General features: G+C 39.8%; 1 protein-coding gene across 1 annotated transcript in view; it reads left to right on the top strand.

Annotated features, from left to right (window-relative positions):
* Positions 1 to 19036, top strand: part of LOC149455476 (A disintegrin and metalloproteinase with thrombospondin motifs 14-like) — a 215484-nt gene that overhangs the window by 64974 nt on the left and 131474 nt on the right. The window contains exon 4 of the mRNA XM_089686196.1: positions 1363 to 1559. Coding sequence (XP_089542322.1) covers positions 1363 to 1559 — 197 coding nt within the window. The remainder of the gene's footprint in view (positions 1 to 1362; positions 1560 to 19036) is intronic.

The following is a 19036-nucleotide window of genomic DNA, read 5'->3' as shown; positions in this document are numbered from 1 at the left end:
AATGTCTTACACTTACTCCATTAAAAGTTCATTCTTACTATGTTGTACTTTTATATTTCTCATGCTTAATTTTTATGTAGTGTTAAGTGGTACATAGGCTGCTGGGTAATCAGTAGGTAGTCACTTGTGAATGTGGAAGAAAGAATCAAATTGTTATATTTCAGGTATAATGTACAATGTACACAACCTAGTATTTTTTTAAGTGGATATAAATGTATTTTATATTTTATTTTGGATCTTCCACCCCTCTCTGCCAATCCCTCCACTGGCTTCCCATTGCCCAATGGATAAAATTCAAAACATTAACAATAACTTATAAAGCCATTTATAACTCTGCCCCAAATTACATCAACGATCTTGTCACTAAATATCACCCAAACCGTACTCTCCGCTCCTCACAAGACATCCTGCTCTCTAGCTCCCTTGTCTCCTCCTCCCATACCCGTCTCCAGGACTTTTCCAGAGCTTCCCCTATCCTCTGGAACTCTCTACCCCAATTTATCAGACTATTGCCTACTCTGCTCACTTTTAGGCGATTTCTGAAAACCTATCTCTTCAGGGAAGCCTATCCTGCCGTCAGCTAAAACTGGAATCTTCTACTCTTCCAGCCAGTCCATCCCCCACAGTTACTACCTTTTGTACCACTAGCCCCTCCCTCCTAGATTGTAAGCTCCAAAGAGCAGGACCCTCCTTTCCCTCTTGTATTGAACTGTATTGTTGCTGTATTGTCTCCCGTTATATTGTAAAGCGCTGAGCGAACTGTTGGCACTATATAAATCCTGTATAATAATACATAATAATAATTTTTTAAAACAACAAACATGTCTATACTTACTTGCTCTGTGCAGTGGTTTTGCACAGAGCAGCCCTGATCCTCTTCTTCTTGGGTCCCCCACCAGCACTCCTGGCTCCTCCTATCTGTCCAGTGTCCCCATAAGAAGCCACTTCCCATTGGGCACCTGTGTCTGCTCGATCCCAAGCCCCACTACTGTGTCCATTGACACAGAGAGCGAGACTCGGCCCCACCCCCCACTTCCTTGTCCCTGACTTTGATTAAAAGCAGCGGGAGCCAATGGCTCCCAGTGCCCCAGCAAAGCCAGTGAGACCTAGAAGTGAGGGAAGACAAAAGCAGCAGACGTGCACAGCACTGGATTGAATGAGGGCTCAGGTTAGTAAAAGGAGGGGAGGGGGGATACTGATGCCTAAACATTTTTAACTTAATGCACGGAATCCATTAAGGTTAAAATAATGGTTAGGCTTTGTAACCAGTTTAAGCTCAGCTCAAATATTAGATATTCTTATTTCTGTAATATTTCTTTTTTCTAGAACTCGAACTCATGCTGTTCCTTTTTTTTATTTCAGTTGCAATGAGTGAAGTTGGTGCTCTCCCTTTTTCTGTGGATTTGATGCATGACAAAATATGGGAAAGTGAGCGCAAAAAACGTCATGCCAAGAAGGATGACTATAACATAGAGGTGTTGCTGGCGGTGGATGACTCTGTTGTACGCTTCCATGGAAAGGAACATGTGCAAAACTACGTCCTCACCCTTATGAACATAGTGAGGTTTTTATTTATTTATGTATTTATTTATTTGTTATTTGTATGCTTAAATGTGATATACATGCCCAAACAGAAATAGGTTTGATTGGCTGCCTCCTTGGGCAGTAATGTCCTGTCAAACAAAAAAACGAAGCTGAATGTGATGTTATATTCTTTTGGCTTCATTCATCACAGAGGAGGGGGAGGATGGATGGTCTTCATTTTCTTCTGTTCTTAGCCAACTTGCAGCGATCCCGGCTCCCCAATGGGATGGGAGGACTCAGAAACACTGGTTGGGAGTGGGGTCTTTCCAAGCCCTGTAAAAGTGATTGGGCAATGTAGAGCCACTCAGATCACTTTTACAGTAAAGCAAATTGATGGCTGAAAATTTTGATATCAGGATCATCCAAGACCCTGGTATAACTGCTTCCTCCCAAGGCCACATATATAGGGCCGAAAGGCTTGATTCGGTTAAACATCTTTTGATTTAATCTACTCATTTTAAATTATAAAATACCTTTTGAATGTAGATTATATTTTTTATGCTCAAAGGAGGATCATCACTCTGCATCATTGAGACACTGAATTTTTTAGAAGTGGAATCGAATGTATAGTATAAAAGTATATAATAAATATCATCATGTTTTCATGGACAGCTTAAACAGTGTTATGTATTTATTGAGAAATTTTGTTGTACACAGGAAAGTCATAATTTTTCTTTATCTTTATGCACATTATTTTCATGCAAAGGAATTTTTTAGTGCTCTTTAAAAAAATATGTGTTCCCCAAGCAACCCTAATTTATTTAGCATTTTATTTTTTCTTCTATTTTTTTTCAGCACAAAAATATCAAAAAGATTAATATATACTGAATGTAACACTTTTATAAAGCTGTTCAGCTTGGTAGCAACCAAAACCAGTATAGGGCAGTTTATATAGCATAGGGGTTTGGTTGATCGTGCCTATAATTCTCTATAGTAAAATTGGCTCCCTTCAGGGTCAGCAGAACTTCGGGTTTATGTTCACTATGGCAAACATAAATTTGATCAAACATAATCATAGCAGAAACTGCATTCTCCAAAAAAGTAAATTACTAGAAATACAGTACATGAAATGCTCAGGATTAAACCAGCAAGGTTCCATGATAAAACATATAGAACCCTGGTAATTGCTTTTAATATCAGGAGCTTGAACTTTACTTGCCGCAAATGTATTCCATGCCAGTATTCAAGCCAAATGATCATCATGACAGCTAGACAGCCAACTTTTTCAAAGGAAGACTAGCAATGGCAGCCCACATGTTTCTTACAAATGCCCTTGGAACAATTGTCAAAGGTTAGAGAGGTTACTTTAATGTTAAACTACATGGTCAACTTTAATTCACTTACTTGCATCATAACAATATTGCGTGTGTCTCAAGAGATTTCCATATCCCCGCTTGCAATGCCTAGGCGCTCCTTTCTTCCCAAAAGGCTAGTACCGTGTATGTTCAGAATTCATCCAGGATCATCATTTCTTTCCTGGAGTAAGTTTGATGCATTATGGTGGATTACCCTAGTTAAAAGTTATAAGGTACAGAAAGAACCAGCATATTTCTTAAATGTAAGAGTAGAAAGGGGGAAAGTGGAAATTTCTGAATTGGTTAAAGAGAATCGTGTATAATATGACTCTCCATTTTTTAATGGTTGCAATAGTGCATCCTTACCTCCCCTGGATTGCTTTTGATTTGCTTATTTATTGTGTTTTTTTATTTTACTTGTATTCTCACCTTGTCAGAGCAAAATTGTCAAAGAAGAAAACTAAGGACTTTGTTAACTGACAATTTTACCCTCCCCCAGAAACTCAGTCAGAGTATCAGTTGTCAGCCCCAACCTCAGTTTGGAAACAAGTCACTTTCCATAAGGGCTTTACAGCTGGGTTGACATTGCTTCTATAATAGAAAAAATATAAGTGAAAAATACACACACACACACATCTATCATGAAAGTTAAATTGTAACTATAGGCAAAATGAACAATTACATATACAATGCAGTCTTTCACCAACATTAACAACCAGTTTTTGGTTTTTGAGTCCCACTTTTAACATTTTATTACCTGTTGATAGTGTTAGAAGACCAATTATTTTCATTATTTTTCAACTTCCTGTAAAAGAGTGAATATTCTGTTCTACTGTAACATTCCACAGCAGTTTTGTCACCCTGTGAGACAGAATATTCTCAAATGTAATTTTAAATGAACTTTAAGTAAGTGACAATCAAATTTAAGCCTAGCTCCAGCTAAGGGGAGCCTATTTTATAAATTATTATTATTTTTATTATACAGGATTTATATAACGCCATTTGTTTACGCAGCGCTTTACAACAAAAGGCAGACAGTACAATTACAATACAAATTAATACAGGAGGATTCAGAGGGCCCTGCTTATTCGAGCTTACAATCTAAGAGAGGGTTGAGAGATACAAAAGGTATAAACTGTGGGGGATGGGCTGATGGACAAAATACATGTACAGTTGTTAGGTGCTGGCAGGATAGGCCTCTCTGAAGAGATGAGTTTTCAGGGATCGTCTAAAAGTGGACAGAAATGGAGATAGTCGGACACATTGTGGAAGGGAGTTCCAGAGAATGGGAGCGGCTCTGGAGGCGAGCATGTGAGGAGGTGACAAGGGAGCTAGAGTGCAGAAGGTCTTGGGAAGAATGAAGAGAGCAATTTGGTTGGTATTTTGAGACCAGGTTGATGATGTAACTAGGGGCTAAGTAGTGGATGGCTTTATAAGTTGTTGTAAGTATCTTGAATTTTATTCATTGGGTAAGTGGGAGCCAGTGGAGGGACTGGCAAAGGGGCGTGGCAGACATTGTATGGTTGGTAAGGTGGATGAGTCTAGCAGCAGCATTCATGATGGACTGGAGGGGGGATAGCCTATGCAAAGGTAAGCCAGTGAGGAGGGAGTTGCAGTAGTCAAGGCAGGAGGTAACCAGGGAGTGAGGTAGAAGCTTTGTGGTGTCATTAGCTAGGAAGGGGCATATCTTGGAGATGTTGCGGAGGTTGAGGCGGCAAGCTTTGGACAGTGATTGGATGTAGGACCAAAAGGATGGTTCAGAGTCCAGGATTACACCTAGCACCCTGGCATGTGAGGATGGATTGATGGTTGAGCCGTTGATTTTGACAGAGAGGTCAGTGGAAAGGGCACGTAGGGGAGGAAATATTTTGAGCTCAGTTTTGGATAGATTGATTTTCAGGAAGTGGTATGACATCCAGGCTCATATGTCTGTTAGTAGATTAGTGATGCGTGAGGAGACTGATGGAGTGAGCTGAGGAGTAGAGAGAGAGATTTGAGTGTCATCAGCATAGAAATGGCATTGAAAGTCATGGGAGGCAATCAATTGACCCAGGGAAGAGATGTAGATTGAGAATAGGAGGGGTCCCAGAACAGAACCTTGGGGAACCCCAAGGAAGAGGAGAAGAGGAAGTAGAAATGTAAGTGACACTAAAGGTGCGGTCGGATAGGTAGGATGAGAACCAACAAAGAGCACAGTCACGGAGACCAAAGGAGTAGAGTTTTTTGAGGCGGAGGGAGTGGTCCACTGTGTCATAGGCAACAGAGAGGTCTAGGAGTAGGAGTACAGAATAGTATCCATTGGTTTTTAGCCATTAGTAGATTGTTTGTAAGTTAGGTTATTCTCAGTGAGGTGGTTTCTCAGCTGGTTGTAGACCAGGTGTTCAAGGAGTTTGGAGAAAAAGGGAAGTAAGGAGATGGGTCATAGATTGTTAAGACTGGTGGGGTCTAGTGAGGGCTGTTTAAGTATGGGGGTGACTAGTTCATGTTTTAGAGTATTGGGGAAGATTGCCGGAAGAGAAGGAGAGATTAAATATGTGAGTTAGAGAGTGCAGGATAGAGCCAGAGGGTGACTGCAGCATTTGCGACAGAACAGGGTTTAAGTGGCACGTGGCTAGGTGGGCATTAGAAAAAAGTTTAGCAACCTTGTCTTTAGTAGTGGGGTTGAATGTGGGAAGTAATGATTGTCCCTGTGGATGTGGAGTGTTAAGTAGGGGAGGTATCTGCACGTTGGAGATCTTCTTTTTGAAGTGATTGTCAATCTCCTGGGCAGTGAGTGAGTTAGTGGGTGGAGACAGTGGCGGATGAAGAAGAGAGTTGAAAGTAGAGAAGAGTTGATGGGGATTGGATGAGAAGGTGTTAATGAGAATAATGAAATAGGTCTGCTTGGCAGTATGGAGGCAGGAATAGTATTTCTGGAGGGCTAATTTATATTGGTTGAAGTCTTTCTGAGACTTAGTCTTACGCCACAGATGCTCAAGAGCACGGCTATGTTTTTTGAGACCTTTAGTGTCATCTGTTTGCCAAAGTTGTAATGGTCGGGGCCTGACTGTGTATATAGTGAGGGGGGTGAGCATGTTTAGGGAGGATGACAGTGAACTGTTGTAGACAGAAGTGGCTAGATCTGGGCAGGAGAGAGATGTTATTTTGTATTAGAGGTGGTCAGTAGCAGAGCAGAGAAGAGAAGGGTTGAGGTTGCAAAGGTTTCTATGGGTAACTGTTAGGTGGTTGGATGGAGAGGAGGTGGGAGCCAGGGAGAGAGTGAAGCTAATAAGGTGGTGATCAAAGAGCGAGAGAAGGTTGTTGGAGAAGTTGCACAGAGTGCATATATAGGAGAATACAAGGTCAAGGGTGTTGCCTTTGGAGTGTGTAGAAGCCTGTATCCATTGCTTCAGGCCAAAAGAGGAGGCTAGATTAAGAAGTTTAGAAGTAGTAGGAGTGTTAGCATTAAAAGGGATGTTGAAGTCGCTGAGAATGTTTGTGGGGATTTCAGAAGAGAGAAAGAAGGGTACCCAGGCAGAGAAGTCATCAAGGAAGATAGATACCGGTCCAGGGGGCTGGTAGATCACAGCAATTCTTATAGAAACAGGACAGAATAGACATAGACTAAGCTCTGTGGATTGCGGCTGCTGCCAGAGGGTGCAGGGTTATGAGTGCAGAGGGTGATGCTAGCATTGGGCACACAGTGTTTGGGGATATATTTCCATAGATTAGGAGAAACAGAAGGGTGAGGGAGATAATACGGGAGTGCGATTTATATGAGGGGACATACTTCAGCGCCCTGAAAGTTTTATAAACATGTGGATTTGGAATTAGTAGGAGTTAGTGAGTGCAGTAATAGTAATAGGGAGAAGACAGAAGGGAGGTGGGGAGGAGAAGAGGGATGAAGAAAAGAGACTTTAAGGATAGCAGACACAACTGTCAGAAGGAGTGGTAGAAAGTGCATGCTACAGAGTAGAGGGAGAGCAGAATAGAGAGAGGGTAACTTGCAGCCTGTTTGGTGCTTCTCAATGCAATTTGCTGTGTATGCTCACTTTGTGCAGTCACTGAAGTGCAGAGTCCAAAGTGCAAATCACTTGTATAAAGAATCACTTCTAGAAAGAATCATGAAAGAAAGAAGCCCAGCAACGTTCTCCCCAGAAAAGTGCTTCCCCATAAAGGTGCTCTAGATTTATAATATTAAGGGTGGGGTGGTTGGTTGTTAATTAATTAATCATGAGCTAATATAGAGATGGCTGGCTAAAAAAGCAAGCTCTTCATATCTAAGCCAGTCTTGCAAAAGGGCAGAGAGAGTTGTAAAGATAAGACCAGCCATAACTTAGGTAAGACACTTACAGAGTAACATAAACATAATGATGCAGAAAGGGCAACAGATGGTGAAGGCAGCAACATACCAAAAAGTACAAAGACACAGTGGAAAAAAATAGTCATTGTGTTCAGTTCTGGGTGGATGTAGGCAGCAACATACCTGCGGAGGAACAGAAAGACATGTTCAGATGAGACATTCAGGTAGAGCAGAGTCTGAAATGCAAATCACTTGTATAAAGAATCACTGAAAGAAAGAAGCCCAGCAATGTTAGCTCCAGCAAAGTGCTCCCAAATTATTATATTATTATTATACAGGATTTATATAGGGCCAACAGTTTGCTCAGCGCTTTGCAATATAACGGGAGACAATACAGCAACAATACAGTTCAATGCAAGAGGGATAGGAGGGCCCTGCTCCTTGGAGCTTACAATCTAGAAGATTAACAATTACAAATTTTTCTTGGGAAATACCATTTCCATCTTTTAAAAAAGATTTTCTAGGCAGTTGTGTGCTATAAGGTGACAATGTGGCAAGGAATGTTTTTTTAGATAATCTCTATAGGCACTACCAATTCATGGAAACTAAATAAAGAACATTTCTAAGATGGTGAGGGTTTATTTGCAGTTTTTTTTATGCTTTATTTATTTTTTATAACAACCTGTATATTTTTAACAAATTATTTTACTATTAATTAAATAAAGTTTTTCAAGTTTGAACTATTTTAAGCTCAAGAAATTTAGTAGTGATATATGGTGAGGTGCTCCTGTACCAAATGCAATCATTTTGCTTATAGATAAGCACCTAAAATCCATCAGTAAACTTTTGTGATCTTTTAAAAGGGCTTTGCTGGTTCAGATTGTTTAAAAAGAATTTTGATCTTCATAGTTTAACTTGAAATGCCTTTTGTAGCACTGATGTCTAGGACGTTATACGTCATACTTATCTGGGCACCAGATGCTGCCTGTAGAGAAATTCTTTCCGTTCCATTGTCTTTCTTTTTTTTCAAATAAGTTTTATTGTTTGCCCTATAATATCATAATCAGCCAAAATAAGACTAGCTTGTCAAAAAGCCTGAGGAGTATTGTTTTCAAATACAGGTGCACAATGACTTATTAAATTACTGTATGTGGAGCCATGCCACCATCAGATTACACTTGCATATGGGGAAAGTTGTACAGGCATAAGACTTGACAAAAAATTCCAAGAATGCGTTAATAATGGCTTTTTGAGAGCTTTGAAGCAAAGCTGAACATTATTCCAAACCATCCACAGTAAAATATAGCTGCTGCTTAACACATGATAAGGAATGCTATGAATTTGGATGTCTCTTTTTAAAAGTGTCATAGTTGATCATTTGACGAACCTACCAAGAAAATACATCCAAATTCTGTGCTTTCAATCAGGTCAATGGTGAAATAGTTTTGGAAGCTATATCAATCAAGAGAGATTTGTATTTCATGTCCAAATCTAGCATGATCAGAATTCCTAAAGATTAACCACTATGACCAAATGTTTAAGTTACTATAGGATGCCTAGACACAAAATCACTCACGTAAACTAGATTATAATTATAATACATTTATTTAAGTTTTTTTGCTTGCTAAAATATTTACTGTAGAGATAACTGATTTCATGACCTACTTGTCATTCAAATAATATTTTTTGAATAACTAAAATATATGCAGTCAGGGAATCACGTTCATGACAACTGGCCAAGCAGAGCAAGATTCTTGTTTGGTGGAGGAGGGATGAAGAGAGGGCTTGCCTTGGGAATTTAAAACAAGTCTGTAAAGCAGTTAATACTGTATGCAGTATCATCAGCCACCAATTGAGGGAGATTCACCCAAATATAGCTGGATGGACAAGACACAGGCAGGTGCAAATTTTTCAATCTAATGCACGTTAACCACTTGCCAACTGTGCTATAGCCGAATGACGGCTACAGCACAGTTGTCCAGTTCTGGGAGGGCATCATATGACGTCCTCCCAGAACGCGCCCTCCCGAGTGCCCACAGCGGTGCGTACATGGCGATCTCTGTGATCGCTGTGTCCTACGGACACAGCTGATCACGTGCTGCGGTAAAAGGCCAATCACAGCGGCCTTTTACTATGTGATCAGCTATGTCCAGTGACAGTTGCCGGTTATCGGCAGCCCTTTCCTCATGCCGATAACTGGCAATTGTTATAGAACAAATCAGCACTGACCATCAGGGCACTGAACAGTGCCCAGCAGTGGCGCCCATCAGTGCCTGTCAGACCCTCCCACCAGTGCCCAGCAGTGCCACCCATCAGTGCTGCCCAAGAGTGCCACCCAGCAGTAGTGCCCATCAGTGCCCAGCAGTGACACCCATCAGTGCCCAGCAGTGGCACCAGTCAGTGTCATCAGTCAGTGCTGCCAGTCAGTGCTACCAGTCAGCACTGCCCATCAGTGTTGCCCATCAGTTCCCATCAGTTCTTCCTATCAGTGCCCATCAGTGCCGAGTATCAGTGCCCATCAGTGCTGCATATCAGTGCAGCAGCATCAGTGTTACCTCATCAGTGCCACCCCATCAGTACAGCCTATCAGTGCCCATCAGTACTGCCTATCCAATGCACCTCATCAGTGCCCATCAGTGCTGCCTATCAGTGCTTATCAGTGCTGCCTCATCAATGTACATCAGTAAAGGAGAAACATTACCTGTATGCAACATATTATAATAGAGATTTTACACAAATAGAATTTGTGTTAAAAAAATTATAAACATTTCATATGGGTACAATGTTGCATGACTGCGCAATTGTCAGTCAAAGTGCGACAGCGCTGAAATCTGAAAATTGGCCTGGACATGAAGGGGGTAAAAGTGCCTGGTAGGCAAGTGGTTAAGGGTTGTATACCAGCTAGGTGATTCCTATATATTTCTGAGATTCACCAAACTATCCTGTGATCTGCTGTCCTTAAACACTTTCACTTTTCCTAATAAAAGACACACAACTCAGGGTGCCTTGCCACTGCCTGCAGTTTGTCAGCTGACTTGTCTGCTAGGCAACCATAGAAGCGCACACACACACACACACACACACACACACCTCTTGCTGGCAATGTCTGTCTTTGCCTATGGCAGATAGCTTCCACAGACTGACACTAATCTGCATGCAATCATATTGGCCATCTCATGCTCTGTTAGCCAACTGCTGCAATTACAGGGAACACAAGGGCACAGCCGCAATCTTTCTAGGAGTTATGAATACGTAGCCTAGTACACAAAAGACCACTTATTAATTTATAAATGTTATATCCTTAGGCAGACAGTGCATAGGAATATACAGAATGCAACAGTAAAAATTGCAAAAGATAAGAAAGAAAATGACATACTGAAATTTTGTTATACAATAAAAAGAGAGTTAAACAGAAATACTTTACCCTTTATTCTGCATCGTTTTATCCTGTTGACAGGAGCATGCTGGATATCCCGACCCGCTGTGTTTTTGAACACACTCCAGAAAAATTACAGTGTTCATTTTCATGATATGTAATTTATTTTAGTAAGATGTGGGATGGACTTTTTCCCTTTGGCCAGTCACCTTTGGAGGTGATACCTCACGTGAGAGTTCTTACCTCTTGAAGGAGCCATAGGTTACAGAGATAAGCCAGTTCTGATGGCTGGGTTGGATTTAGGCTTTCCATCACTAAGTCATCATCCTGATCACAGCGAGACCAAATACCACATGGCTGCCATGAGCAGGGTCCCTATAACCATTTAATCATTCCTTACATGGTTGTATGTGGCCAGGACATACCATTATGCATCCTGATGCAGCTCATGGGACTTTCTATCAGAAGATATCACCTTCATTTCCCGACTACTCTTATTTTATGAGAGATTAAACATATTCTCTCTGTTCCAGAGGCTTTTCTATACCCATTGAACAAAGTCCTCTCAACTTGTTTGGATGGCCTTTTGACACTTCTGCAAACGGATTCTTGTTGATCTATGTGGTCTCTGCATATTATACTGTAACCCTCTGTAGATATTTTTGGAAATGTAACTTACAGTGACTTGGAACATATATTAGGCTCATGTATGGAGTCAATATTTTTCTTGTTACCTGCTGCAATCCTCTAAATAAAAAAAAACATATTCTCTCTGCTCTAGGAAAATGCATAGTGACAGGAGACAGTGTGGTGCCTTTAATATGCAATGATCTCTACCCCTGCTGATTATGCAGTAATCAGGTGTTAACTCCTCAAATGTCCAGGTCTCAAACTTTTCAGATTCTAAATTGTGAACATTTGTTTACACTACTGGCTACGAACATATCTGTAATCTTATCATCTCACACTCTATATTTAATGTTACATTTAATATATAAATTGTGGAACTGTGTAAACCATTATATACCTGTATAGTTGTAAGCTCTTAGTAAATTGATAGATTGAACATTTGTTTAAGGCTGAAAGTAGCAATGGTTATTAAAGGCACATAGGCAGCCTTTCTTTGTACAGTTATTGGCCAGGCATTTTTCCCATTTTCAGCAAACATAAATTAATCTCTTATAAGCTGATTTATACATTGTCACTATGTTCTGAGCCAGGTTGGAAACCGTAAACCCTGAAAATGTTCTGTGCAAATAAGTGTTACTGCCACAGGGGTGTGTTTTTAGGCTGTATGCTCACAAGGTCCAGGAATAGAATTCTGGCCCTGTTAGACAAAGTGGAGTTTGCAGTGCAATTATGTAGTAAAGATTTGATGCAACTTTGGTTGCATTATGGATGTGGTTTGCGTATTCTATGAAGCCAAATTGCACTGTGAACCACACCAAAGTAGCACAGGCAGGGGCGGACTGACAACTCATGGGGCCCCTAGGCAATAGGGGATCATGGGGCCCCTGTGTCCTTGCCCAAACTCAAAAAAACCTATGAAAAAAGGTACTAGGGGCATCTCATGGGGCCCCCTACTGGCCCCGGGCCCTCGGGCAGTGCCCAAGTTTCCAAATGGTCAGTCCGCCCCTGAGCACAGGACCCTTTCTCAAAGTCACATCACAGCTGCACTGTATTGATATGAATGCAAACCATTGGAAGCAATGTTATTTCCACTGTCATGCAATTCAATGAGACCCAAGGCGCAGCTGATATTGCATCAATGTGAAGCAGGCATAAATGAATTGAGAGTGTTCGCTTTGCAGTATAATTGTTCACTGAGCTTAGTAAATAAGATGAAGCTATGTTAAAATCAATCATAATGAACTAGCAAAAATCCTATTTTTTTTTCTATTTGCTTCACACATGATGCTGTCAATCACTTCGTGAAATGAACGCACATTTTTTAAAGTGAACATTCATTTTGTCAATGAAAAGCCTTTTTTTATTTACTAAACCAAACCCAGTATATTATGGTCAATATTATATTGTATGTCTCTAGTTATGTATCTCATTGTAAACAAATCGGTGATAGCTGTTTAATAGAAAATTGGGTCCTACTGGGCCAATTAGATCTAATTTGCTATTATAACATATCATCCCCCAGTGTATACCATTTTTCATTCACCCCTCAATATTGCTGGATAATAGTATATGGATATTCTCTTTGTTATATGTAAATTGTGAGATTTGTTTTGCTGAAACTTGGAGAAAATTAGTTTTAGCTTGTTTTTTTATACAAAGTTCTTGTCTGCAACTGCGCATGCTTTCTAAAGGAGGATCTGAATACATGGTTCACAGAACAGGATGCTTGGACTGTATCCAGAGAGGCATTTATCAATCAAGGGGTGCTACAGAGTGCAAAAACCCAACATTGTTCAGTTAAGGCACATTTTAGTCTGATAATACATCACTGCTATGCTGACTATGGCTATGTACCACCATAAAGAGAAAAGCCCCCCATCAGTTCTTACATATAACCAAGAATACAGCTGCAGGTGTGGCAAAAATAAAACCAGAAACTTTATAGAGATGAATGTACACTGGATAGGTGCCTGATTCATATGCATTGCTTGTATAAATCCTCCCCTCCCCCAAGACAATGTGTGTGGCTGAGGGGAGACAGAACGCAGAGGCTGTAGACAGCAGACAACATTATGTAGAAATGGAAAAGGCTTTAAGAGGACTGCATACATGAAAGATTGACAGGATTACCTGGGGCTACAGGTTTTATTGGATAAAGACATAAGTCCTTAGTCTAAGAGGAGTATGGCCAGCTGAGAATGAGTTGTTAAATAAAGCTAGTTATCCAATGTATATATTTTATTCATGTATTGTTTTTCATTACTATTGGCTATTTGACTGTCCTGGCTATGAAATCCAAACACTTGATAGAAAAAAATACTTTGACCTGATAGCTGGCCTCCCAAGCAAACAATGGTTTTAATTTATTTTTAAATAAATATTGTTTAAATGTTGTTTTTTAATCATTTAACATTGACATAGGCAAAGATGGCATTTGGATATGCTGGACATGCATTCAGTTGGTGTGTGGATAGGCAAGCTAATACAAGGTTATGTGAAGTGTTCAAGTCTGAGCACTGGGCAGTTCTTAGTCCATATTTATTGTCTAATTATTTTGGGGGTAAATAAGAGCCATAGACTTACTGAAATTAACTAAAATTGCTGAGTCTGGGCAAATCAAATTGCCTCATTAACAAACATAGATATGTCAGATAAAAGTGTAACCGAGCTGTTTGCATTTTAAGGATACTTGCACATGGTACTGATGTATGAACATTATATATTCCTGGCATAAAAAAATGTGAAGATGGGCTGTATAGCACCTGTGCATATTTGCGTGTGTAGCACTACCACCTTAGGAGTCGCTAGAAGATTTGTGTCCCCCTATAGTCCTGCACAGCCAGGCATCACATATCTTCACCAAGACTTGCATCCGGGATCAGAAATCAGTCCTTGAGCTTTTGTTTTGTTGTTATATTTAGGAGATTTTAACTGTATTTTTTTTACTTTCTGCTATAAAACATATCCAATAAAAAAATAGAACAATTCAACTTACCTCATAAATTTAGGCCAAAATGTATTCTGCTACATGTCTTTCGTAGAAACATAAAAACAATCCCAATAAGTATATATTGAATGGTTTGCATGAAAATTATAGAGACTACAAACTATGGTATATATATATATATATATATATATATACAGTATATACACACAGTGCTCAGCATAAATGAGTACATCCCTTTTGAAAAGTTAGATTTTAATCAATATCTCAATGAACACAAGAACAATTTCCAAAATTTTGACAAAACTGAGTTTTATAGAACATTTGTTAAGCTCTTTACATGAAAGCGTAACTTAGATGACAAAATCTCCACTTTTACTCAAATTAGTTGATGCAAAAAATTACTACACCCCACAACAAAAACTACTACATCTAGTATTTTGTATGACCTCCATGATTTGTAAGGACAGCATCAAGTCTTCTAGGCATGGAATGAACAAGTTGGCGACATATTGCAACTTCTATCTTTTTCCATTCTTCAAGAACGACCTCTTTTAGAGCCTGGATGCTGTATGGAGAGTGATGCTTAATTTGTCTCTTCAGAATTCCCCATAGGTGTTCAGTTCGGTTCAGATCAGGAAACATACTTGGCCAATTAATCACTTTCACCCTGTTTTTCTTCAGAAATGCAACAGTAGCCTTAGATGTGTGTTTTGGATCATTTTCATTTGGAAATGTGCACGATGACCAGGGGCACAGAGTGATGGTAGCATTTTCTCTTTCAATATAGAGCAGTACATCTGTGAATTCATGATACATCAATGAAATGCAGCTCCCTGACAGCAGCAGCACTAATGCAGCCCCACAGAAGGACACTGCCACCACCATGTTTCACTGTAGGCACCATGCATTTTTCTTTGTATTCCTCACATTTGCAACGCAATACAGTTTTGAAGCCATCAGTTCCAAAAACATTTATCTTGGTCTCATCACTCCAGAGTACAGAGTCCCAATAGTCTTCTTCTTTTTCAGCATGGGCCCTAGCAAATTCAAGACAGGTTTTTTTGTGCATGGGCTTTAGGAGAGGCTTCCTTTGTGGACAACACCCATGCATGCCATTCCTCTGCAGTATATGCCATATTGTGCCATGGGAAACAATCACCCCAGTTTGACTTTCTACTTCTTTAGCTAACTGCAGTGAACTTTCATGGCAATTTTCTTCAACCCTTCTCATCAGAAGACTCTCCTGTCGAGGTTTTAACTCCCTTGGATGGCCTGGATGTTTCTGTGAGATGGTTGCAGTTCCATCTTTGTTACATTTTTATACCACATTTGCTACAGTATTCAGACTGATAAGTAAAGCTTTGCTGATCTTCTTGTAGCCTGTATCTTTCTTGTGACTTTTCTCTTCCATGTGGTGCCATTGCCGACAGCGTGAAATGGGAGGAGTTTTTTTGTCATAATATCCCAATAAAATACATTTATGTTTTTGGTTGTAACATGACAATATGTGGAAAATGTCAAGGGATATGAATATTTTTTCAAGGCACTGTAGACTGTGGTTGAATTCTTGTTAATTAGGATTTTGTTGTCTAAAATTTAGCTTTGCTCCTAAGAAACTCATTGGGGTGTATTCATTTATGCCACATGGTCTTGAATTAATTTGTTAGGAAAAATACTTTTTTGTGTGTGCAAATTCACAAATCTTGTTTGCAATCAATGGCCGGCATTTGTGGGAGTATTTTGTAGTACAGTGTCCCATAGAAAATGTGGATTCTGAAAGGAAAGTAAAGGTTTTCTGATTGGCATGTACCCATTTATGCTGAGCACTGTATATATATATATATATATATATATATATATATTATTTATTTAATACTAGTAATGGCTGTGATCATCAACTTATAGTGTGGCGGGCAATCTGGCACTAACTGCCACTGGGCCGGAACTGAGTAACTACCACTGACATCACCAGTGACATTAATACAGTGATCAATGGTAATACTATACACTGTCACTGTACTGATGACACTGGCTGGGAAGGGGTTAACATCTCGGGATGAATGTGTGCCTAACAATTTGTAATGTGTGTAACATGTGCTTTACAGGGAAAAGAAACAGAGAGATCATTACCTCTGTACAGAGCCCTGTGTTGATTGTTAACACAGCCGATCAGCAGATCCTGGCTATGAATCATTGGCCAGTACCTACTGACTAACTCCTGCTGTATACAATCACAGTGAAAGGTGGTGCCATGTGCATGCGTCTTGTACCCAGAAGAGGCCAGCTATGTGCAGGTAAGTCACTACACCTGTACGGGCTGCCCATCCGCATTACATTACGTACATGCAGTCCAGATGCGGTTAATGGACAGTGGCATACACATAAAGATACTGGCCAGCAATGCAGATTTTAAACAATGGGCTGCATTTAGATCAGTAAAAAATAGAGAAACACCTGAACGCTTAAAAACATGGCATTTGCAAGAGGCCTAAAAACTGATGCTGCAACAGTGTCAGACAGTAGATACTGAACATACAACATTTTTCAAAGTGATGCTTTATTTTCATAAATCTGCTAGTCATCTTAGATTGTAAGCTGCAAGGAGCAGGGCCCTCCTAACCCTCTTGTAGTGAACTGTATTCTTGCTGTATTGTCTCCCGTTATATTGCAAAGTGCTGAGCAAACTGTTGGCGCTATATAAATCCCATATAATAATAATAATAATAATAATAATAATAATAAAAGGAAAAAGATAAATAACTGGCCTATGCAGCACTACAATTTCATATTATTGCAGCATTGCACAGGATAGTCATTTACTGTTTATAATAGCTAGAGGGTTTCTACAGAGCTCAGTTAGAGTCTAATGTATGGAGTCAGTGGACCAAAGTACGCAGACGGGAGAGAATTATACCATTGTTTAGACTCTTAAATGTAAAATATGTTACCAATTTCTAAGAAACCTCAGCAAAGAAACCTGTAGTTTGTGGTCTGAAAGACCCATGAGAAGAATAGGGTAAGTTAGAGTTCGCTCCATAAAACTCATGCCAACTATGATAAATCAAACCTTGAACAAGCCCACACAACTAACACTAATCCTTATCCTATTAGTCAAGGCAAGGCATAGCTGAGATGGGTAAAACTGCTGATATTTCATGACAGTTTGAAACAGACTGGCTGGAAAACATTTAAAAAGTGAGATGAGCATATAACATATTATTTATATAATCAATAATAATTGAATATTTCCTTGGTAGAATGCAGAACATGCTAATTTTATGGCTTTTGCAAGAAATGTTACTGGGTAGCAATAGTTATATGAAGAAACTTTTTCACACATCAAATCCTTTAATGCGTTTAAGCTGTTCTGGCCTTCACAGTGCTTTCACTTTGTTAAGATTATTATATTGTAGGACAAGTGAAAAACATAACTATAATATTGCTCCTGGCTAATTAAAATTATTACTTTGCTGCCCTCCATGTCAGCACCTTTCTTTTCTTCTACAGCAAGCGTAGACTTAGATAACATTTATTTCTTCCAAGTCTATACCATCCTCTATCTACATCAAAATACCATTATTGAGACTGTATGAAGCCGATGTTATCATTGACAGATACATCTCTGTGGAGCAAAGGATGTCCTGTTGAGCTAAAGAAAATGATAATTATGTTGCTTTTTATATTCTTTTCCAATAATTTTTATTCAATTAACATAAAAAAACCTATGAAAAACATGAAACTACGCTATAATTACTGTTAAACAGATATCACAAGTAGAAGGGAAAAGGGAGGGGGAAAGGTAAATGTTGCTTTTTATTTTAATATATCCTAGATTGTATGATTGTTTCAGACATCATATTCTAATAGAATGATATACACTATTTTACCAAAAGTATTGGGACACCTGCCTTTACTTTACTGAACTTTAATGGCATCCCAGTCTTAGTCCGTAGGGTTAAATATCAAGTTGGCCCACCCTTTGCAACTATAACAGCTTCAACTCTTCTGGGGAGGCTGTCCACAAGGTTTAGGAGTGTATTTATGGGAATGTTTGACCATTCTTCCAGAAGCGCATTTCTGAGGTCAGGCACTGATGTCATGCAAAAAGGCCTCTCTCGCAGTCTCCACTCTAATTCATCCCAGAGGTGTCCTATTGGGTTAAGGACAGGACTCTGTGCAGGCCAGACAAGTTCCTCCATCCCAAAATCGCTCATCCATGTCTTTATGGACCTTGCTTTGTGCACTGGTGCGTAGTCATGTTGGAATAGGAAGGGGCCATCCCCAAACTATTCCCTCAAAGTTGGGAGCATGAAATTGTTCAAAATGTCTTGGATTGCTGACGCCTTAGGAGTTCCTTTCACTGGAACTAAGGGGCCAAGCCCAACCCCTGAAAAACAACCCCACACCATAATCCCCCCTCCACCAAACTTTACACTTGGCACAATGCAGTTAGGCAAGTACCGTTCTCCTGGCAACCACCAAACTCAGACACATCCATTGGATTGCCAAACAGAGAAGCATGATTCGTCGCTCCAGAGAACACTTCTCCACTGCTCGAAAGGGCTTTACACCACTGCATCCGATGATTTGCATTGCACTTGGTGATGTGAAGCTTGGATGCAGCTGCTCGGCCATGGAAACCCATTCCATTATGCTCTCTACGCACTGTTGTTATGCTAATCTAAAGACCACACGAAGTTTGGAGATCTTTAGCTATTGACTCTGTAGACAGTTGGTGACTTCTGCGCACTGTGAGCTTCAGTATGCGCTGACCTCGCTCTGTCAACTTCGTCACTAAGTTGCTGTTTTTCCCAGTTGCTTCTACTTGTTATAATACCACTAACAGTTGACTGTGTAATATTTAGTAGCAAGGAAATTTCATGGATGGACTTATTGAACAGATGGCAAACTATCGCGGTACC

The sequence above is a fragment of the Staurois parvus genome, unplaced genomic scaffold (assembly GCF_062004578.1).
Source record: "Staurois parvus isolate SC_StPar_1 unplaced genomic scaffold, SC_StPar_1.0 ptg000393l, whole genome shotgun sequence".
In the NCBI taxonomy this organism is placed as follows: domain Eukaryota; kingdom Metazoa; phylum Chordata; class Amphibia; order Anura; family Ranidae; genus Staurois; species Staurois parvus.
This window is presented reverse-complemented; position numbering and strand designations above follow the sequence as displayed.